At 38.4% G+C, this 23,704-nt stretch overlaps 2 protein-coding genes across 3 annotated transcripts in view; one reads left to right on the top strand and one right to left on the bottom strand.

Moving 5' to 3' along the window:
* LOC107223722 overlaps positions 1–15,029 on the top strand; it is a 19,792-nt gene extending 4,763 nt beyond the window's left edge. The window contains exons 2-6 of one of the 2 annotated variants that reach the window (XM_015663506.2): positions 4,270–4,764; positions 5,163–5,426; positions 11,836–12,024; positions 12,107–12,242; positions 12,710–15,029. In XM_015663506.2, coding sequence (XP_015518992.1) covers positions 5,204–5,426; positions 11,836–12,024; positions 12,107–12,242; positions 12,710–12,848 — 687 coding nt within the window. In that variant the 5' untranslated portion in view covers positions 4,270–4,764; positions 5,163–5,203 and the 3' untranslated portion in view covers positions 12,849–15,029. Of the gene's footprint in view, positions 1–4,269; positions 4,765–5,159; positions 5,427–11,835; positions 12,025–12,106; positions 12,243–12,709 lie in introns of both variants that reach the window. The other variant, XM_015663505.2, reaches the window with a different exon arrangement.
* Positions 14,594–23,603, bottom strand: LOC107223728 (eukaryotic translation initiation factor 3 subunit A). Its single transcript, XM_015663511.2, has 6 exons — positions 23,407–23,603; positions 17,976–20,699; positions 17,550–17,766; positions 17,203–17,464; positions 16,618–16,826; positions 14,594–15,921 (listed from the first exon to the last, which is right to left on the bottom strand). Exons 1-6 carry the CDS (start codon positions 23,453–23,455, stop codon positions 15,813–15,815), a joined length of 3,570 nt encoding a protein of 1,189 aa, XP_015518997.1. The 5' UTR covers positions 23,456–23,603; the 3' UTR covers positions 14,594–15,812.
* Between the last annotated feature and the right edge of the window lie 101 nt (positions 23,604–23,704).

The following is a 23,704-nucleotide window of genomic DNA, read 5'->3' as shown; positions in this document are numbered from 1 at the left end:
AGTAACGGATAATAGACTTTCCGTTAACAGCTAGAAAACTAATTTTCATTTTCTACCTAGAACTATATTTTTCGTTGTGATAAAAAAATGAAAATATAGTCAAGGATTTAGCGGTAACCGCAACTAAAAATTTCAGTGTAAAGTGCGAACAGAAAACCGTTGTAAAAATTTCACACCGTTTATACATCGTTGTATTAATTCATGCGTGCCGCAGCAATTGAAGAATGCTGTAAGTGGAATTTCTATTTCTTTATTTATTTTTTTTTTTTTTCAATTTTCGAAATTCCCTTTATTCTCCTCTCTGATTATAATAGCACGGATTTGAGTCTGCAGAACTCGCAATAACGCCTCAAAATTCAAAGATATAAACTATGTACGATGTGAAAAATGTGCGCGAATTGCGAAAGCCAGTCAAATTGCCAACTCACCCAAATATATATATATATATAAATAATACACTTGTATAAGTATTACATTTATAAAGCAGAAAAGTAGACTGTGTTTTCTGCCCGTGCGAAACTTTCTTTGTGTATCATGCCGACCGTGAAACTCGCGGCTGAATTCCAGATGATGAAAACGACACGCGCCAATCATTTAACGCTATCTGAGGTTACATCAAAATTGATTATAACTTTTTCGAACCGTGCAGCGAATAACTTTGATCAAAAATTTACCCGCTCGACGGATAGAATTCACGCGGAAAGAATATAATTTCTGTTAATTTACGCGTGATCGCAATAATGCACTTTTTCTTCTCGACTATCGTTAATAGATCGAATTTCCTGACATTTTGGAAAATTTTATCAAATTATGAATTCGATACAATGTTTGTTGACATATTTATGAAACGTTTCGAAAATTCCGTTGATTTTGATATTCCGCTAGAAATATTTCAGAAACATACACTGGGAAAAAATTCATTTCTTACAGTAGCTAGAAAAATTGAAATTTCGCAACAGTTACGCGAAAATCTAATAACAGTGATCGTGATGAGAAAGAATAGTAACGGATACCAGACTTTCCGGTAACGGCTAGAAAACTAATTTTCATTTTGTATCTAGAAGTATAATTTTCGTTGTGGTAAAAAAATTAAAATATAGTCAAGGACTGAGCGGTAACCGGAACTAAAAATTTCTCTCAGTCTAGAAATACATAAAATCGAAAATTTTACACGGCAATTGAGATGTTTCAAACACATTTAAAAAAATATTCTTCAAATTACGCGTTAAATTTTATCAGACGACGTAGCATGCGGTCGTTACGAATTCACTCTGCACGTACAACGTAACATGAAATTTTCTCTGCGGGCATTTCGATCTCCGCAGGATGATCGATTCTTCCGTATAGGTATACAAACATAACGGTTCGAGATGAATTCCTATAACCGCTGTTGAGATGAAGATAAGATGAATGAAAAGTAAGAGAAAAAAAGAAAACCTTTCGAATAACATTATTAATAGTGGTAAAAAAAAAAAAAAGAAAAAAAAAAATTATAAAAATTAATAAGCACACAAGAAGAATAAATATAAAAACGAGAGAAATTCTCGCATGTGCGGAGAGACCGAGATTCATATATACACGGATATCTATTACGTGTACACGATTATACAGCGATGAGAGGCTCGGATTATACGGCCGACCGAAATATGCCGTTATATTCACTCTCGCAAGGTGTGCGTGTGCGACTCGCCAAACTTCACCGATATCTTCTCCATGTCTGACCAACACCCAACCAACTCTGCACATCTATATATAATAATAAAAAGCACCGCCATACGATATTACAACACAACTCGTTCGAAAAATCATCGTGTGAATAAAAAATCCCTCTATGCACGCGGATATATGTATATATATATAGGGTATTCCACGCGAATTCGACCTGGTTTTTACCCTTTACCTCTCAGATTTGACAGGCGATTTCTTCTATGATTATTCTCACTTTGAAAGATAGTCGGTTTTTTTTTTTTTGGTTTTTTTTCGACTCAATTTGAATTTTCTACAATTTTTAGAAACGATTTTATCGAGCGATCAAAATTTAAAATTTTAAAAATTCTGAAAAATCCTGCGTCAGATATAAAAATTTTCAAGCTTGCACCCGGAGTGGGCCGATTTTTCCTTCTTACTGTTTACAAACTTTTACCGACAAAAACACGTGAAAAAAATTAGCAGCGAGAGTTATTTTACTATGAATGATTGCTGAAACATTTTCGTATATCACGCCGGATTTTCAAAAAAAATGCAGATCTTTCGCAAGAGTTATTTTCTCTTCTTCATTTTGCTAATAAAAAAAATTGCAAATGGTAAAATGGTTCCGAAAAATCTCAAGAAATTTTCAAAAATCTCACGTGACATATAAAAATGTTTCGGCAACCATCCGTAGTAAAATGACTTTCACTTCGAATTTTTTTAACGTTTTTCTTTCGGAAAAAGCTTGAAAACAGTAAGAAGGGAAATTCGGCCCACTCCGGGTACAAGCTTAAAAATTTTGATATCTGACGCAGGATTTTTCGGAATTTTTTCAAATTTTATTTTGTCGCTCGATAAACTCGTTTCTAAAAATTGTAGAAAATTCAAATTGAGTCTCAAAAATACAAAAAAAGGAACCGAGTACCTTTCAAAGTGAGAACAATCACAGAAAAAATCGCGCGCCAAACCTGAGAGGTTAAGGGTAAAACCCAGGTCGAATTGGCGTGGAATGCCCCATATATATATATATATATATATATAATTATGTATACGAATAGGTATGATATTAATTATTGCGAGAGGTGCAGAAAACGTGGGACTGGTTTGAGAGATTTAATTTAATTTTCAATCACCCGCAACGTTTCTCTTTACGTATTGTTTCGTATCATTTTATAAATACTATGCATATAATATCGATTCAAATGTTGAAAGAAGAAAAAAAAAGAAAAATCTCTTTCTTTGCTCAGATCTGTGTTGATTTTATATTATTTTTGATCTTTTTTAAACAAATCTTAGCATTGACACTTTCTTATTGTACTCGTTTAACATTTGCGAGTCACCGATTGTTTACAGAACGTTTTGACTAATTACAGACTCGGTATCCGAAAACTTGAATCATTCTTCATTTCCGGCAGGTGTGAAAGAATATTCTCCGTACGATTATTGCACAGACGTCAGTTAAAAAATCATCAACAATATCCCGCAATTCGATTCGACTATAAGAAATATTTTCACAGCTGCAGTGAGACGTCGTGAACGTAATTCAAGGCAGTTTCTAAACTTGATACCTCATTATATACCTCCTATACCTGTAGTTCATTGCGTAATGCAGATGTCAATTTACGACAGAGTGTGTATTTGAATGAATTATTTAAAAATATACATCCGAGTTAGAAGATATGATATTGTAATAATCCGGTTGATATTTATACGTAGAAACTTTTTTTTTTTAATAACGCACAGTAGCTGCTGATAAGCTAAAGTGAAAAAATATATACACGGCAATTATTTGGATACATAACAATAATACGTTAACAAATTTAATCAATTATTTAGAGTAACATGACGAGCCACCTGGTCATACAGGCATTTATTTTACTGAGGATTGTCTCAAGTTTCTCTTGAATTTAGGTGAGCTCGATTATTCGCGGGAATCTAATTATTACAATACGCGTTAATTATACGATTATATCGCCGCGTATTATACATGTATACCTAGATACAAAAAACCGCGGAGTTGTTCTCATAGTCGTTATAACGTGTTGTGAACCTGCAGATTCGAAAGAATAACGTTCTTCTGGCAGAGCAGCTGTTGAAAGCTGGTATATATATGGGCGTAAAAACGACACCCGACGTCACGTAATTTTACTTATAACAAACAATCGAAAGTATCTACATTTACAAGGAAGGATATATATACTGAGTGAAATTATATTCATCTTAACAGTAATTACCTGACGTAGAAGATTATTACACTCGTTGTAATAAAATTAACTGTGTTAAGGATAAAAGAAAATATGATACAAATAAATATAACTTGGTCAAGTATAATTATAGTCGTAAATTTATAACTTCATAATAATGTGGCGAATTAAATACGAAGGTATGAAAAGATCAATGTTTCAAATATAATTTTTTTTTGGCAACACGCGGAGTGAGAAATGAAACGCAACTATGGAAATAACTATTTTAAATATGAGTGTCGGTTAACATATTTCGTCACGCTTCTGTGCCGTTGTAACAACATTAACAACCAACATAATTATACTAATTCCCTGTTAATAAATTACATGTTTTCAGGTTCCGCGCAGAAATCCGTTTGAATTTTTCAAAGCTCTGCGAAGAAAGAGAATCGATAAGCGAGTTTTGGGTGAAATAAAATCCGCGTTATCGCGGAAATAATTTGAGACGAGTTGTGGATAAAGGCCTAAAAAACGGCGCACCAATACGGAATTTATCATCCAAACTCTTACACCTACAGCAACAACCCGCCGAGCGCTTGCAACAACAGCTGTTCGATAAAGGACGGCTACCCTCCGAATCCCCATGAAGACTACAGACCCATATATTTCTACGTAGCCCAGCCCTACACCATACCGTACGCTTACGCCCGTAGGCCGCGTCCGTCTTCGATCCAGAAACCGGGGAAAATAAAATCGTGTAAATCGAATAACAACAGGGTTAAATTCAGTAAAAAACTAAACGCTGCTCAGTTCTCCCAGAAGGTCAGACAGGGCGAATTCTCAAAGAGCTTGAACCAGGTTCAGTTCTCTGCAGAGGCTACACGGGGACAAGGTGAGACGTTTTTTTCAAACCGACTGTCAATAAGGCGAATACCCAGTTTCCGTTTATAAAATGATTGTAAACGATGTAACAAAAAAAAATTCCTTGTACCACGACACAAATCTTATTCCAGAATGTCGAGGGTCGCTCCGACTGACTTTGCCGGACGATCGATAACGTCGGAAAACCGAACGGTACCTACCGACGGTAGGTAAGGTCGTCCGGAACGGGGATGACCCGAACCCTCGAACATTCTCGAAAAAGGTTTGTGTCTTGGCTAAGTGTCGGTAACTGGGTCGGTATAGGAATCTGTGATCAGAACCGGCATTGATTGTATATTCTTGGAAAATATCCCTTTCCCTCTGATCCTGCGGCTGTACAAATATGGCTTTTCAAACTTATTGAAGCAGTGGCCAGCTGCCCCGGGAACAGCCGTCCGAGGGCCCGCAAAATGACGTCGATGTTCCGGAGAGGGACGATCTTCGCGACGTTTTTCCTCTCCCTCCTAGGAGGGGGGCTCGTCTGCGCCGCCCTGGTCACCCAGCACTGGGTCGAGGCAAGACCCTGGAGGACGCCAAATCCCCAGGAAAGTTCGGGACGCATTCACCTCGGACTTCTCCAGGGAAAGAAGGAACTCAACGTCGCCTACGGATGGAGAACTTACCACTTTTCAGGTGAGTTTTTCATCATTTCCCTGGTGAAAATTTCTAATCCTACGAATTACCGCAGAAATTCAAACATCTCGTATTATTTCGTACAAAATTGTAGATATACAAAATTTTTCGTAGACAATTGTTCATTTTCGTTAAAAATTGGTGTATCTTGTAGATTTATTGTTTTCGTAGAAAATTGTACGAAATGTTATAATTTACCTAAAAATTCCTAAAAAAAAATTGTAGAAATCATTTTCACAAGGATCGTCCAAGTAAAGCTTGGTATTTTTCTAAACGCTACTATTTTAAAAACCGGACGTAGATACCAAATAAAAAGAATTATCCTGGGAGGATGTATCTGTTAAATCCAATTTCAAAAGATTATTCTGAAATTCGAAATTTTTCTCGTTTGAATATTAGGTGGAGAAAATGTGAACGTTTTCTTTTTCTAAACTGTCACCACTCAGTCGCATTTAATTGAAATCTCTCGAAAAGTATCGTTTGAATTTTGTAGCAAGGTTAACAGTTTAGCCACCGAAGATTTTAAAAATACTAGTTTTCAGGTATGAGAATCGACTTTCGAATCGAGGGGTTTTTGTAACTTTCGAACTGTTCGAGCTACGAATTTTGTCGGATGGATAGTTTTGAAAGAGTTTAATTCCCTACAAAAATACATCACCTTTCTCGTGCAATTTAAGTAAGCAAAACGTTGAATTTAAAAAAAAAAACCTCTTACATTTGAATGTAAAAAATATCCTTTCACGGGGCTTCTTCTTTTGCTGTGTAAATAGAAATTTCTCAGGTTGACGATAAAAATGAACTTGACATTCAGATTGCAAATACCGAAATGACGATGTCGTGATAAATAACTGCGGTAATTACAGTTTAATTACTGTTTTGATTTCCTTCTTCCTTTCGTTGTCAATATCGGTATTCTAACCGTAGAAAAAACTTGGTCTGATCTCTCCGCGTGGCGATACTCGATGCACTTTGAGGTATAATTTAACTGTTGTACAAATGCGGTGATACTGGTTAGAGGCTACGGATGTATGATTAAGGCGAGAGAAATTCCCCGGCTCGATCCGGTGACATAGAATCGATCGACAGATCGGCTCGGAAATAATGTTGAAAAGGTGAGAAGTAATTGTGCGAATTTTTTGCAGTTTAGAGATCAGAGGGCCAACAAAAAAAAAAAAAAAAAGAAACAGGAGGCAACTCAGGATCGTGATTTGGATTTTAAAATAAAAATATCTTTGAGGCAATTCTCATGTATTCAGATATTCTCTAAACGTGAACAAAATTTCGGTTGTCAAATTTTAAGGACGGTATCAAAATTTGATTATCTTCGAATTGAATTTGCAAAAACCGTTGATTGATCACAATTCGTAAATAGGTCGAATTTTCGATTGGATTTTGTTTTAATTACATCATACTTTCGTTTTCTACAAATCATTTCATTTTATACAATGAGAAAAATTTCATTTGTTAGAGTAACTACAAAAATTCAGTAAAACAGGCATCGTTAAAAAAAACTGTTTGAATATTGTGAGAATTACGAAAAACGAGGTACACGTAACCATTTTGTGCTATCGTCGATCCTTTTTTGCTAATTGCAACGCAAAATCAGTTTCTGAGGTTTACTCTACTTTTTTACTTAAACAAGGCTTTAACGTTAATTTATTCTTGCACGAGCATTAAATTTTCGCAACAGTTGCAAGAAAATCTAGTAACAGCGATCGTAACGAGAAAGAATAGTAACGGATACTAGACTTTCCGGTAACAGCCAAAAAAACTAATTTTCATTTTCTACCTAGAACAATATATTTCGATTTTGGTAAAAAATGAAAATAGTTGAGGACCGAGCGGCAACCGAAACTAAAAATTTCTCTCACAAGTGTAGATATCTTCGAATGCCCGAGGTGCATGAACATACATTAACCTACGAGAATCGATCACGCTGACTTTGAGAAAGTTTTTGAGCCTGACAAGAAAATTAAAAAAATCAAAAGGTGAAAGAATTACGTAACGATACTCGCGTCGAAGCCGCAGCTAATTGTCAATTCCGAGCAAATAAATATTATACACAATCTGCATCGCTTAGATTTTGCACACAAGTATCTTCGGTTCACGATTCTCGCACGATCGTCTGCCTGGCATCTCTGTCCGCGCATGGGATCGAGGATCAAGTAGATCGGATCGTGTCAACGACACCGATCGAAAGAGAGCGAGAACGCAACGCAGCGTAAATCACGTCCGGATCGTCCGTACATACCTGTAATTAATTTTATTCTGTCCCGTCTATGTACTTGCATCGTAACGAATACATGTACACTACAGCGTTGTAAATGGCGGTATTGCGTTACAGTTTACGGTTACAGCGTATACTCGTATTCCTGTATAATGCATATGGATATTGTGTCCACAGCATAGTTAAATATACATATACATATATATATATATATATATATATATATATATATATATATATATATATATATATATATATATATATATAACGCACTCGGAAATGGAAAGTGAAAGTTTTCATTGAATACATATTACGACGATCGAATTTGTATATACGGTCAGGTTTAACGTCCCAACTGCAGGCACGTCGTTCAATTACTTCATTTTCTTGCGTTTGATTTGCGGAATGTATTTTTTTTTTTTTTTTTTTTATTTAACAAGTTTCATAGAAATTTCAAGTAACTATAAGCTTTTACATTGGAAACTCGATCGATATTGATTGAAATACATTTATACGTCAACGAATATAAAAATTTCACAATTTTACTCTTCCATACATGAAGTTTCTAAACTTTAAAGGAATCGATTTTTCCCTGTTGATACAAAAAAGAACGTATGTCCTGTGTGTTCGAAAATTTATACCGTTCCGTAAAATTGAATATCGTTTGTCTTTGGATTGTTTTTGGTTAAGAAAATGAAAAAAAAAATAAAAAAATCATCTCCGTCCTTCTCTTGGATTTGTAGTTTATTTTCTCGGAATATTTCACCGATTGTTATAAACATTTTTCGCAACAATAATTTTCCGCTAACGTATTTTTTGGAAACGTCTTGTTTTCAGAACCGAATCCCGAAACAAGAACAATAAAACGATAAACCTCTACAACTGGCGAACGTGCAGAAAATAAAAGAAAATAACGAAGGACAAAATACGATAGTGGATAAAACTCGACTTTCCTCTCTTTTAATTCGTAAAACGACCTTCGAGAGATATAATAACGCGATAATAGAATCTGATCTTGGTCAAAGATGCAGAGGCTCTGCCACTCGCCATTGTGTTGGAATATCACAAGATATCATAGAAGAAAAAAAAAAACACACACACACTTACACTCTTTCAGGCCTGCCATGTAAAAGAATTAAATAAAAACATTTTGCAACGTGAGATACGATAAGGAACATGTACCACCTTGAACCGGATATATCTGATTCCTTAGCTTCGGATTGGGTTGTTAGCCGTACATGTGTATAATTGCTAACAAGATAACGAACGGAAAAACCGAGGAAAGGCGTTCGAGCGAAAAGGCGAATACCCCTCGTATTTTTTACACACAAACACACACACACACACACACGCTTATTACGGATATGGTGTACATAGACGATCGTTATCGTCTTCGTACGATTCTTTCGTTATAACGCGTTGTATCCGCACATTCGTTTTGGTTTCTGTTTCCGCACCGCGATTGCTAATTCGCAGTGTTGAATCAAATTTATGCACAACTTGTTGTGCGGCTGTTGGCAAATAACTGCAAAGACGTATAATCGCACGCTAATTCAGTTTCCATACACCCGGAACAATAAACAAATTCGTTGACTCGGCAGGAAAGGAATAATTTTTACTTCATTATGGCGAAATTCTCTTGTTATGATTGCAATGTTTTTTCTTTTTTCTTTTTTTTTTTTTCTCTTATGTTTGCCGAGACGCAAATGAACTTTTTTTTTTTTTTAAAGTTTGGCAAAGTTTCCTCGGAGTCGGGAAACAAGAAATAAAACAAAAAGTACCCGAGGATTCAGGACCGACAATTTTCCACGTTCTGTGATATGTCGCAGTGTATAGAAAAAAAAAATAAAATAAAAAATTAGCACACGTCTTTCTTCAGTGAGGTCACAAATTTTTGGACAAAAAAAGTTACGTTAGATTTCCGGGTTTTTCCTGACATTTTCCCAGTTCTAGTAAGTTGCTAAAACCTTGAGCCGTTCAGCTTATTAACTCTGTATATATTCTATTCAAGTTCGATTTTTTTTTCGATCTAATTTGACTGCTTTGAGGATAAAAATTGTCCCTCAGATTTGACCCCGAAAAAATAAGATTGCAATCCCTGAGGGTAAAATCAGTGCCTATATTATCGTCTATTAATAACGAACCGTGTCCAATTAGTTATAACGCCGAGAAAAATTTTATGGTATTATGGGAGTAAATTGTAAGGGTGAATTTTATCCCCTCTGAGCGTCGGAGTTGGAACGTGAGAAAAAAAATACGTCAGTTCCTAATTTTTTTTTTTAATCTGATGCAGCGGATGTGAAGAAAAAAAAAATAAACAAATCAAACCGATCAAGTAAACGACCGGGAACTTTCTTTGTAAGCATTCCAGCGCCGACTTATTTCAGCCTGAGAAGAAAAACCAGTTTTTCAAGTATCCCGTACGAAAATTCAACCTTCGGGACGTTGCGTTGCGTTGAAGAACAGGAGAATCCCGCTTTGGAAATTTAATTCCAGTCCGTATGCCAAGATTTTCTGATCTTGCAACCGTTTTCCGAGTACGCGTCGAACCCTGACTGGCGACGCATTTCGAATCAAGCGTGTGACAATTAGACTCATCATTAAACCTGGAGCATTGGGGAATTTCGTTGAGGTAGGCGGTAGGCTTTCGGTGCACGTACGACAAGTAACAAAGGTCCGTGATAAGCGTTCGAAATGGTTGCTGCGTGTATTCCTGAGCTGAATTTCAATTCACACGAAACATGCACGGAATTGATGAAACTAACTCGGAACATTTTCGTATATCACGCCGGATTTTCAAAAAAATGCAGATCTTTCGCAAGAGTTATTTTCTCTTCTTTATTTTGCTAATAAAAAAAATTGCAAATGGTAAAATGGTTCCGAAAAATCTCAAGAAATTTTCAAAAGTCTCACGTGACATATAAAAATGTTTCGGCAACCATCCGTAGTAAAATGACTTTCGCATCTAATTTTTTTAACGTTTTTCTTTCGGAAAAAGCTTGAAAACAGTAAGAAGGGAAAATCGGCCCACTCCGGGTTCAAGTTTAAAAATTTTGATATCTGACGCAGGATTTTTCGGAATTTTTTCAAATTTTATTTTGGTCGGTCGATAAACTCGTTTCTAAAAATTGTATAAAATTCAAATCGAGTCTCAAAAATACCAAAAAAAAACCGAGCACCTTTCAAAGTGAGAACAATCATAGAAAAAATCGCGCGCCAAATCTGAGAGGTCAAGGGTAAAACCCAGGTCTAATTGGCGTGGAATGTCCCATATATACACACACCCTGAAGCGGGTTTCTTTCCGAATATTTGAATCGAGGCTTCCGTACAATTCTCACCAAGTCTCACCTACCAACTGGATATACCCGTTTCGAATACGACTCAACGGTCTTCCTGACTTTTTAATGTCTTTCCTGCCCCGCAGAGCCAAGCGGGAAAGGCTTAATAAACGGGGACTTTTACGCAGGCCGCGGGTGTGGGAACTTTCATTAATTATTCACGTCATTCAGTCGCTCTGTGCGCGTAGGAATCAGGCATTATGACACGTTGTATACAAGACAATTGCGGGATTACTTCCGTACTCTTTCATTCTTTTCGTGAAGATCTACACGTCGTTCGACATTTCTTTCTCACTTTCTTTTGCTACGAATTTCACTCAACATGCCTCGGTCATTTTTTCTTCCTCATGCAGTTAGCCCAATCGCTATTGTTCGAAAAAGAACACCTAAAATTGCAATTTGTCGATACCACTATTTTCTTATTCTGATCTCTGGTAGTTCATTGTTTTTTGTCAAAAAAAACTCGGCCATTTTTAATTTTTTTTTTCTACCATCAACATTTTTCGACGGAAGCCATAAATTAAAGATTCTGCGGTAGCTTCGGCCGCCACCTTTAATTTAAGGCTTGTACTTGGATAATTTTGATCGTAGATAAAAAATTAAAAATTACCGAGTCATTTCACAAAAACAAGTTTTCCCAACGAACTCAATACGGCGACCGAAGCTACAGCGGAATATGGTGAAAATTTTGAATTTAGACTTGCAATGCTCCCCCTCCCTTCCTCCCCTTTTCCTCCTCCTCTGCCCCTAAATGTACATTTCGAGTGGATTAAGTCCCGATCTTACAATTCACAGCGTATAAGTTTACAATGACACGGGGTGTTTTTCCCTCTTCAATTTCAGTCCCCCAGATGATTAGGCAGGACCCAACCGTAATGACGTGGGGATTGTGGGCCGGAACTTTGGGCACAACTGCTTCCGCCCTCGTCGCAGCTGCTCTCGCAGCTTTGCTAGCTGTTTTAAACACGGCGACGACACCGAGGACTCAAATTTTATCGGTGCCCGGTGTTTACCTGATGAACATCCTGGCGCGTAAGTTCAGAATAATTTTTCGCGATTTGCAAATGCAATTCCCTTCCCTTTTACCATTATTTTTCCTCAATTCTCGTTACAGTTTTACTATGCTTGGCCAGCACCGGAACCTGGCTTGTTCAATACTACACGAAACTCTACTTCAACGTCCTGCCGAAGGAAGATATCGACAATATGTGGACCAGCGAACGATCGGCCGAGTTGGGCTATTCTTTTTGGTAACAAATTTGCGACGTTCGGTGTTTCTTCGCAATACGTGTTAAGAACGTCCATCGGGCGTAGGTGCAAAATTTAAAAAAAAAAAACAAAAAAAAAATTCAAGTGAGATTTAAACGATGTGTAAAACAAGGTTGATGAAATGGGACCATGTTTCAAGGGTGGTCAAATTTATGGAATAAGAATTCGCGTTCTCGGTATTAAATCTCCGCAAGATGACCGAAATACCCGAATGAGATTGAAGCGAGGGAAAAAAAATACGTGTTTAGTAATTTCGGAACGGGTTTGAAGGATTTGAGTTTGAAAAATATGATCTTACATCTTACTTTATTATATTATATCATAGTTCAGCTAATTTATAAAACGAAATATTCATTGTTTGAATAACGTTACGAATTTCAGCCTCGTATAAATGTGACCTAAAAACTGACCGACTAAATTTCTTGATTTTTTCTATTTTCTCTCACAGGCTCGTCGTTGGAGCTGGAGTGGTGCATTTAATCAGCATAGCGTTAGTAGGATGGGGTTCGGGCAGAGAAAGAGACGAAAGATCCGAGCCTGCGCCCGCACTCGAGGAAAAGACTGCCGCAGCCATAATGCTCTATTAATAATAACTATCAATTCCCAAATCGCGAGAAGAAGGGAAAAGAAATGAAATATAATATTGGAACGATCGACTGTCGGCGGTATGATAAAAAAAAAAGCCGGCTAAATACGACGAAAGAAGATCATGTACAGTCAGATAAACTGGCGATTTGAAGGCTCTTAAGTAACGTCGACGATTATAAGAAGAAACATGGATTTGTTCTTAAACTCGTCATTGCCACAAGTCTTCCACTCGTTTATGTTCGGTTGGTTTTTACATTTTTTTCTTTTCTTTTTTTTTTTTTTTCTTTTATTCAAAAGCAGATTACGTGACGTAATTGTCGAGGAAAGATTTGTATTTACAATTGCAGAGATTCAATCTAAGGGTTTATGCGATGTGTTGCGTAATTTTTCTGATTATCCTTGAAAAATTCAATTCCAAATTCTCTAAATTCCAATCTTTAATAAACACGATCTACTTGCGTTATTTAGCAAATATTTTCTACCTTTTACTTGAAAAGACATATCGTGCCGACTTTCACGACTTTAGGCGGTGAAATTCGTGAGACAAATATTTACGAACGGTGAACATTTAAAAAAAAAAAAAAAAAAAAAAAAAACGTGACATCTTCGGTATTTCTTTCTCGCCAAGTAAATTTCAGGGACTCCTTGACAGAAATAAAGTGACTGTAATGTCTTCTAATGAGTTGAAATGTAAGACCGGCAGTGAAAATAATTATTATGATTGACTCGTGTAGAAAAAATCTGAACGCGACGATACAAGGAGAAAATTTTTACCTAAAGAGAAATTATTTGTTGATACTATTTGAAGAAACAATACTCGGGATGAGATGTGAACGATATGATCCACAAGAACGGTTATATTATACTGCTTCGACACACCGCAAGAAAAAAGGCCGATAAGTTAATTTGAAATTAATGTGCGAACCGCGTTATACCGTAAACGACAGCGATGTTTAACATGTAAATAGAAAGTGTCCAAATTTTAGAAACCAGTACGGGGCAGAAGATAGATCTTTTATTTTCTTATGTTGTCTGTCTAATTTATTGCGCGACGAAACGTGGGTCTTGCATTCCTTTCTTTTTTCTTTTTTTTTTTTTCTTTGCTTATAGGTACCTAAACCTAGTTTTAATTACTACGTCTAATTTCTGCATGTCATATCACACAATAAACGAAATGGATTGATCATTATGCAGTAAGGCGCTGCGGGCGCTTGGGCGTAAGTGTCATGTACAGTTTTAGTGAAAGTTGACAATAAAAAAAAAAAAAAAATAAATAAATAAATGCATAAAACACTTTCCAAAATTGGTTAGACACGTGGTATGTAAAGCATTGTGTATCTCTCGACGCACGACGTACACACTTACAAAGTGTGAAACTCGATTGAAATAAGCTTACAAATAGTTAAATACTACATTAAACGCTTACGAAATTTCTTCGACAAAGTTAACAAGTTATGATATTGTGAATATATATATGTATACTGCGTACTAATTACATACCGAATTATAAAATACGTATTATTAACGCACCGTGTGAAAAGAGCTTTTAATAATTTATATAGGTATATAAATTATTTAGAGTTGAAAGAAAAAAGAACAAAATAAAATTTCAAAATAAATTATTCTTGTTGATGTTGATGATGATAATTACACACCTTCACAAAGGCGACTGTTTACCGTCAATATTGTAAGGATAATATTAAAAATGTAATCGAAGACGAAGGTATATAAGAACACTGTTATATAGGATATAAGAGAACTTTATTATCTCGTGCGAACGCGACAAAGATCTCGAGCATAACGTATATCCGATAATAATAAGTCGAATTCGATGCCGCGTTTCGTACGTGAATTTTTCAGCCACTCACAGACATTTCTTTAATAAATGTATAACGTAAAAGATCGTATAAACATAATATATATGTATGTATATATCGACCGGATCACAGGAATACAGCCAGACTGTGACTCGGTGAATTGATACGACTAAATTTAAGGAAACCAATCATCGAATTTGCTTAATACATTGATATTATCGTTAATTAATTAATTAAAGTAGTATATATATGTATATGTGTAATTAATTTTTAAAATGTTAGTTAGACTCATCGAATCATCAATCGAATGCCGAAAACAGAAAAAAGGAAGAAAAAAAAAAAACACAGGATAAGAGCCGCAAGTACCAGAGTGAGACAGAAATGGTCTAAAGATTTTCTTTCTTTCTTTATGAGGATTTTGAGGCGTTTGAAAGATAAAAAGAAAACTCTTATCATAAAAGCGAAGGAAATTTAGAAAATCAAGTCAATATAAAATAAATGAAAATAGTCTCGTTTGAAATTTCACTGCATCGTTTCTTCTTATCGTTGTTTAACGTACGACTGATTGTGAGAGTAAAAAGCAAGAAATGAAGAGCCAAGATAATCTCATGAGCAAAGAAAATCGTATGGTTAGTTTCCTTCCAAATTCTACCCCTCCCCTCAATGTTTCTAAATTTAAATTAATCTAATGAATATTGTGGAAAACTGCAGATTCTTTTTGCGCGACTTTACGATTTTACTTCATGGCAGCTGTTGCCGAAACCTTGTACTCAAAAGTTCAATTCGCAACAATTGTAGATGAGAATGAAGTTGGAAGTTAAAAAAAAAAAAAAAAAACTACTTCGGTTTAATCAACTGATGTGCTCGATCGTTTTCGATACGTCTGTAAATATTGAAAAATCGTCTGTAAAGTGAGAAAACCTCGTTGCTAATACGTTTCATAATTGGCCAAGCTCTGGAAGTAATTTTTCTTTGCTACGCACAATATTTAAGGATCAGAGACGCTACACTTTGGCATGCAATAGTGACGGGGAAGGGGCCGAATGCAAAAGGTAGGGAAACCTATTATTCTCAGTTAGACGGTTAATATTCTTAGTATCTTGATGTTCAAATCGCGTCGCGGAATAGAAATCGCGTTCGCATCTTCTAACGCCTGCTCACCGTTGACCATCCCTCGTTTTCCGCAGGCGGTGGTTCCCTTCGCTCTTCCCGGCGCGGCGGCGGTCTTTCTTCCTTACGATCTCTGTCGTCTCGTCTATAAATTAAGGTCACATTTTATACCCAGGAAAATGCAACGTTAATTTACTCCGATACACAACACGAAAATTGAACTTGGCTTAGAAATTAAGCATGGTTTTTGTAAAAGTCATTTGTTTCTGTCATTGCCATTCTCCAAATAAATACTTTTTTTTCAAACGCGTGCTATTTACCTATTTTTTTTTTCTCAAATTTCCGTATCTCGAGAACATTAGGTCTAATTTTCAGCTTGAAATATCAAAACCCGTACGAGTTATGATTTTATTTAGTAGAAAAAAAAAAAAAAAAAAAAAACAACCACTCGTCACGTTTATTTTGTATTTTTTACTTTTTCATTTGTGTCCTATATTCAAAATCAGATCATATCTAAGAAAAAAAAAAAACCAATCGCCTCACACAGAAGAATATTTCAAAATTAGCCTGTAATTTTTTCAAGTCAAAAATTCAAAATTATAGCTTCATCGCAGCCAGTATTTTAGTAGTGGTTGGGCCCAAAACGAACCCGGTGTAACCGTCATGTAATTCTGCTGAGATATGTAAATGCAGGGTTAATCTTTAACCATGTCAGTGTACCTGCGTATCAAGACAGCTTGACACGTCCGACTTCTTTTTTTTTTATTTTATATTATTTGCTAAGGAATTAGAAATTGGGTACTCAAAGAAATTTGAATCCTTGGGTAATGCAAACACTTACCTTTCTTCTCTCTTTAAAGAATCTCTCGGTGAGTCACGTGGAGGCGGCGCATCTCCACGTCGCCATTCCAAATTACCGGAAGATCTGGGCGGGCCATCGCGCCTGAAGCGCGTATCCTTCTCACCGCGTTCTTCGCGACCTCTGGGTGGTCCCTCCGAACGAGGAGTTGGGGCTTCCCTTGGAGCATCGCGCCAGGAGCCACCACCGCCCTGCAAAATGATGAAACATTATTATACTCTGATTACAAAGGTTCCGCATCTTCACTGAAGATGCCAGAAGTCGTTATAAAAAAAAAAAAAAAACATTGATTAGTGTTAATAAGAAAAAATTGAAGTTTAAATTTCATCAATTTTAGAAAGTTCGTTAAAGAGCGAGTCTATTTTGCAACTCATTGAGCCGTAGACGAAGCTTTTCTTCCCCCTCCAATAAGAATACAGGTAGTGTTCCAAAGGGTTTGTAACTTTGATGAAAGTTCCTTAATGTTTTTGAATTTATCGTAGTAATTTCATCACTTATTGTATTTGCTGTGATATTACTGAGAATTTTGTATGAACCACTGGAAAGATTAAAATTTAAGTCGCCTACCATTCCGCGGTCTCTGTCTCGATCACGATCGCCTCCACGATCACGGTCGCGATCCATACCGGATCGATCATCCCTATTCATCCTGTCGAAACCACCTCTTCCTCCAGGTTCTCTCCTTTCGAATCTTTCTCCACGATCTCTGTCGCGATCATCAGTCCGCCTCTTCCATCTGTCGCCATCTTCCCGATCCCGATTATCGTCTCTGTCTCTGATCGGCCTCTTCCATCGGTCTCCCTCTTCCGGTTCTTTCAGTCGTTTCCATCTAGAAAAAAATATTTCGGTACGATTATCGGTGATCTCAATTATCGCTCTGTATTACTTTTTGATAACAAAATATTTCGACATACCTTTCGCCCTCTTCGCCATCCTTCAAAGGCTCACGACGGTTGAATCTGTCGTCCTCGTCGCGATTATCACGCCTCTCAGGCTCGCGTCGCTTCCATCCACCTTCGACGTTGTCGTCATCCCGCCGAGTCTCAAGCTCCCGACGTTTCCATCGTTCAGGTTCGTCGCGGGATCCTTCATCCCTCGGGGCGTCGCCGCGGCGCCAGGACGAATCCATGGCTAGAAAAGAAGAAAATCCATCAGGTTTGAATAAATTTAAAAACCTTACGTAGTTTAAAAGAGATTCGGGCCCAGAATTCTACCGCATGATTTAAAAACAGTGCAAAAGTATACAGGGTGTTCCATACGCAAAAAAGATCACACACCGCTACATCGTGGAACGATGAAGACTGTTTCAAATTTTCTGCCAGTTCTTCGATCACACTTACATGGGCGCGGTGGTCCATCCAGACGAGTCGATTCCTTAATGTCACGATCCCGCGGTCCATCCCTGAAATCGCGATCACGCGGCACTTCCCTGTCTACGCCACGCCTCCAGGTGTCAGCCGACTTGGCCCTGTCCTCTTCCTGTTTCCTCTCGATTTCTGCCTCTCGTGCCCTTCGTATTTCGGCCTGCCTCTCAAGCTTGGCCATCCGTTCCTGCTCCTTGGCTTCCTCCTCTTCTCGCAATATTCTCTCCTCCTCCTCGCGCTGGAGTCTCAGTTCCTCAAGCTGTTTTCTCTCCTCCTCTTCCCTGGCTCGCTGTTCTTCGAGTCGTTTGCGCTCCGCAGCCTCGGCTCTCTCTCTCTCCCACTTGATTCTGCGCTCCTCCTTGCGTTCAATTTTCCTCTCAAGGAGTCGCCTGGCTCTTTCCTCGCGTATCATCACCTCGTAGTTGTTCAACTTCTCAAGATAAATGTTCCTACGCTCGGCTAGAATCCTTTCCAAGAACGTGTCGTGGTCCTCCTTCATCCTGGCCATGCGCTCACGCGTCTTTACCGCCTGCTGTCGCTCCTCGATCGCCGCCGCGATTCGCTCAGCCTCCTGCTGTTCCCATTGCTGTTTAGCGAGTTCGTTCTTCTCCTCGACAGCCTTCTCCAAAAGTGGAATTTCCTCGAGTCGTTTGGCTCGTTCCAAATAGTCGACCTTCTTCTCCTGGGATTTGAGCTTCTGCTGCATTTCCCTACGCTCCTTTTGAAGTTCCTCCGCTTCGCGAACCGCGATCTGTTCCGCGTCCAGCTTCTCGTCACCGTCCAACTTGGAGAGCACTCTCTGCCCGTGCTTTGTCTGCGATATCTGCTGCATCCTTTCCTTGAGGTGACGCTCTTTGATCTGCTGCATTTCGCTCTGGTATCGTTTCTTCTCTCTCTCCTCCCTCTCAAGCTCCAGTCGTTTCTGCTCAACCTGCTTCTGCTGCCGCTGGAGTTCCTCTTGCCTCCTCATCTCCTCCTCCTCCCGGACATTGTTGATGTGTTCTATGTACTCCTTTCTCTCCTCGATGATCTTGTGTCGGCCAAGAATCCTCTGATGTTCCTTCACCTTCGTCTCGTGATAATGAGCCACCAGCTGAGTTCTTAGCTTCTCCCTCTCAACCTTCTTCTTATTCGGATTAATTACCGCCACCGCACGGTGCAAAACCGTTGCCATATTTACCAGCTGGCACCGAATCTGCTCCGAAGGCATGGCTTGAAGAACTGGCCCATCGGGATGATCCTCCCTCTGAGCTTCGGAGAGATCGACCCCGAAATGTATGCATTTCTTACCGTGGTCGATCCTTATCTGCATATCGTTGTACCTGACGCAGTCTACGAGGAGTCTCTCGAGGTGAAAATCGGTCGTGAACTTGGCGAGCTCGATCAGCCGTGCAAACTGAACTGTCTGGTAGACCTGCGATATCTGACGAACAAGACGAACCAACGTGACGTCCTGTAGTGCAGGTACGTACTGAACCAACGGGCTGTTTTCATCGGCTTGTAGGCTCTGAATGATGGTCTCAACACGGGTGCACAATTCCAACGGATGGAATTCCACCTCGAGCCACGAGTAGAGGTCCTGGAGGTGCGGTGAGGCCAGATTGACAACATTCAGCCTGACGATGTCCTTCAGTAGCGAAACCCGGGTCGGTGGCTGAGTGAGACCCAACAGAACCGCCAGTCTCTGAGCCTTTTCCAGCGGACTTTTGTCCGTTTCAATGAAACGGTCGAATTCTGGATGCGCCGAAGGTAGAGGAATGGACAACGTGGCGAGGAGAACTCGGTTCGCCATGCGTTGCTGCTCTTCCAGCGACATATTCTTTTTCATCTCCCTCGAGAGTTGAAGGAGTTTGAAAAGGGCGGCGGCATGGAAAAGGTAATTACCAGCCTTCCAGAAGACCATAGCCAACTTCTGGTAGTAATTGGCCATGGTTTTGGGTACCGGAGGTTTCTTAGATAGATTCATCAGCCCGTGGATGTCCTCGATGGCTTTGTATGCCTCCTGCCACAGCTCCATCTGTATGGCGGAATCGAGCTGGTTCAGACGGGTCTCCAAGTTCAACTGCTGAGTCTCAGCTTTGTTTATCGAGACGTTTGAAACCAGTGGCGGGAGCTTGCAGATTTCTTCCAGATGCTTGCGCAGCTTTTCACAGAGCTTTCGGAACTCCGTCTTCCTGTTATACTCTAGGCAGAACTGAAATGCCATCCTTGCGATGTCGTGGTAGAGTGTCTCGACATGAGCGTTTGTCCTCAGTAATTCCAGACACTGGCAGTACGATTCCCAGAGAAATTTTACCCACGGTGTCAGGATTGTTCTGTCGCTGCGATCCTGCGCATCTTCACCGCTAACCGCAGACAGCAATATACTTTCCGGGGTCGCAAGGTTGTCCAAATCATCAATGTCGATGACCGCCTGCTGACTCTGCTTTCGCGCGGCCTCCGTCTTCTCCTCGGCCATCCGCAAATACCCGCGAATCACATTTTCCAAACTCCCGACGTTGACGGACTGGAACATGTTCCGGTACTGGAATAAACCCTCCTTTGCTATGTGAGATTTCTTCAACTCCACACAGAGGTCCAGGTACTTGAACATTATCGGCTCCAGGACCGACTCCGACCAATTGTACGTCCATTTCTTGTTCCGGAACACTTCCTGAAGGGTGTCTAGTGCCCGCGCCGGTTTTCCAACCTCGATGAACTCTGTGTTTAAGGAAAAAATATTTGCGAATTTTAGTGTCGTTATCTCGGCACGCCAACATTTGTGCGTATTCTAAAATAGGCAATTGCTTTTTGGCAGAAGCGTAGAGAAACATTTTTTCATCTGTCACTCTGATTCTTTTTTGAATAGTATTTTTCTTAAGATCACGAAGAAAACAAGTGTTCTGAAATCATTCTACATGCAATACAAAAAACCTTAATATAAATGAATTCATACAACTGCTACTGACCTGCCTAGACAAATATATAACGAATCTCAAGAAAGCCATGGACTTTAATTGATAAAGATACCATTGTAATAACGAAGATTAGATATCGCTTGGATCACAAAGCTAGCAGATACTCTACCGATATGTAACTTTGTCAATAACATAGTGAAAAGAGGTAAAAACCTGTACTTAAGAAAGAAACTTGGAGATGTTGTTGGCAGCAGCCTCAGAAAGAAATGGGAACTTACTAAAAATAATTGCTGGACTGACTAATTTGATTATACCGGAACTGCTAAAGTGAAGGAAGAAATCGCTAATAAAGTTAATGAATTTTTAGCAAAAGTGGGAAGTTCACTGGCAGAGGACAAGGATTTTCGGATTCTTAAACTCAAAAAAATTTTTCCCTGCTTCGCAATATGGTTTTCGTAAAGAAAATTCTACCGATGGGGCATCGATGGATGTAACCAACTATGTATGTATGTTAATAACCCTTAATAACTCTGACAAATGTTTGGGAATATTCGTTGATCTATCCAAAGCCATCGACTCTTTGAATCACAATATACCCTTCAACAATGAACAAGATGCTGAACTAGAAGACATAATTTATGACATATTAAAATCCTATTTCACTAATAGGAAACAGAGTAAAAGTAGACATCACAAACGATATTAAGGTAATTAATTATGGACCATCTGTTGTTTTTTAATTTCATTTTACCATGTCTGGTTAGGATTGTTGGTTGTGCCGATGATATAGTATTGTTGTATAAAGGAGATAATCGGGAAAATTGCCCTTTAACTGTCAAAGAAAACTTAAATCAAATATTAATGTGATGCGATGAAACTAAGATGATATACTTTGATTAGTACGTCGATAATGTGTGTTCAGATAAAAATTTGACACTACGCTTTGACGAAATTAATCCGAACACAAAGATCGAAATAGTTAATAGTTTGAAATATCTGGGACCGACTTTTACACTGGAATTTTAGATGGGATACATTTACATGACTGAAAAAAAAATATCCGCGAGTCGTTTACAAGACTTTGTTTCTATCGATTTGGAGTAATAGAATCTCAACCCAGAAAGGAACTTACAAGAAATGTATAAAACCACCAGAGTTTATAAACAAAATAACCATCAAAACTATTTTAAAGAAACAACGGGATAAAGACATATAAAGTCCTAGATGGCTTCAATATTAGACAGACTTATTTAGTAATTTCCACGAGGTACGTAATTGCCAAATGACTAAATAAATTTTATTTTCGTCTTGTTATACTCTGAGTGTGCGATTGTGAAGTTGTCAATTCGATTCAATTAATACAACTGTACAATTTTGTCTTATTTACAGTTTCACAAAAATATATCTTATGTCGTTCGATATACTTATCAAGGACTAAAAACAAGAGCCAATGTGCAAATCACACATAAAAATTAATTTTTATTCAGCTATAATCCTACTGTAAAGACACTCTCGCCCAAGTATCTTGGTACTTTTGAGATGCGTCTAGTCTTATATATTTTTCTTCGTTCGTTTGTTCCAGCCATAACGTAATGGACTTATGCAATAGTATACCAATATTTGATTAATCGTAGTATAATGTATATTTGTATACTTGTATTTTTGCCTGCAATAAGACTCATTATAATAACAATAATAAATCTTTATACTATGCAGCAGCCAAAGTTCGATGTCGTGGTATTGACAATGAAGTGAAAACGTGATCTTAGTGAAGTTAGTAACATTATAGTGAAAATTCATGCTGGGGAAAAACAGTTATTTCGTGATTTTGGAATTGTTTGAAATTCAGTAAACCGTAATAAAACAAAACACTCTCATATTTCGAAATCTTAGTTCCTTGAAAGTCATAGTAAAATTAAAAAAACAGTAATTTTTTCCCCAATGTTTCGTTACGATAAGGTTGTTAAATTCAATGTCGTAAAACGTGGCTCATGCATTGTAGCCGAAAAATCGATGACCGGTCTGTACGCAATTGGCCGTCGAATTGGAGCGGGTGAAACGCAGTTTGGACTAGGTTAACATGTTTTTTTCACGCCCCGGTGACGCCGTATGGATCGTGGCCATGCAGCATTTCGGGGCGGAATTGAGAACAGAAAAAGAGGGTTTAAAAATATGTGGTACTCGGATAATCTCTGGCGATCCGAAAGCATGCCTAAAGCAAATGATACGGCCAGTGACGTAACGGCGGACAACACGAAGAGCGGAAAACAGGGAAAATAGAGGAATTGAATTGGAGATCAAAGAGGGCGGTTTTAGGTACTGACAGGTGACATTGCCGCGATTTGGACCCGGTGGAATTTCATGGGATGAAAAACACGCGAGGATCGCTGATTCACCGAAGGAAAGATACCGAATACGAAGAGCCGTGAGGGTGAAAACCTTGGTTGATGAGAACCGGGGCCCTCGACCCTGCCATATTGAAAAACGTCAGCGAAAGAAAAGCGACTCACCGTTGGCTCTTTTCAGAGCATTTTCGGGTCGCTGCCCGTATCTTGCCATCTTGTTTGTTGCCGAGTATCACTGGTTTCACATCAGACACGTTGTGAAAATTTTCAGTACTCGGAAGACCGGGATCGCCTTGAGTTTTTCCCTCCGCGAATCGTCCAACTACGGACACGATACCGCGTGTTCTGGTGAAAGAACAAGCTCAATATCACGACCGTTTATATGTAAAAATGGTGAATCGGTTGTAAACGCGTTTTCCAGGCTGAAATTCCTGATTTTAAATTTGAAAATTTAACAAAAATA

The sequence above is a fragment of the Neodiprion lecontei genome, chromosome 3, assembly GCF_021901455.1.
Source record: "Neodiprion lecontei isolate iyNeoLeco1 chromosome 3, iyNeoLeco1.1, whole genome shotgun sequence".
Classification (NCBI taxonomy): Eukaryota; Metazoa; Arthropoda; class Insecta; order Hymenoptera; family Diprionidae; genus Neodiprion; species Neodiprion lecontei.
This window is presented reverse-complemented; position numbering and strand designations above follow the sequence as displayed.

What these genes read in the sequence shown, in the direction of transcription:
- LOC107223728 (XM_015663511.2), bottom strand. Translation starts at nt 23,455, where the DNA reads ATGGCAAGATACGGGCAGCGACCCGAAAATGCTCTGAAAAGAGCCAAC. An exon ending in GAGACAGAGACCGCGGAATG is followed by an intron (nt 16,827 to 17,202) that starts GTAGGCGACTTA and finishes ATCATTTTGCAG; the next exon opens with GGCGGTGGTGGCTCCTGGCG. An exon ending in TCTTTAAAGAGAGAAGAAAG is followed by an intron (nt 15,922 to 16,617) that starts GTAAGTGTTTGC and finishes CTTAATTTATAG; the next exon opens with ACGAGACGACAGAGATCGTA.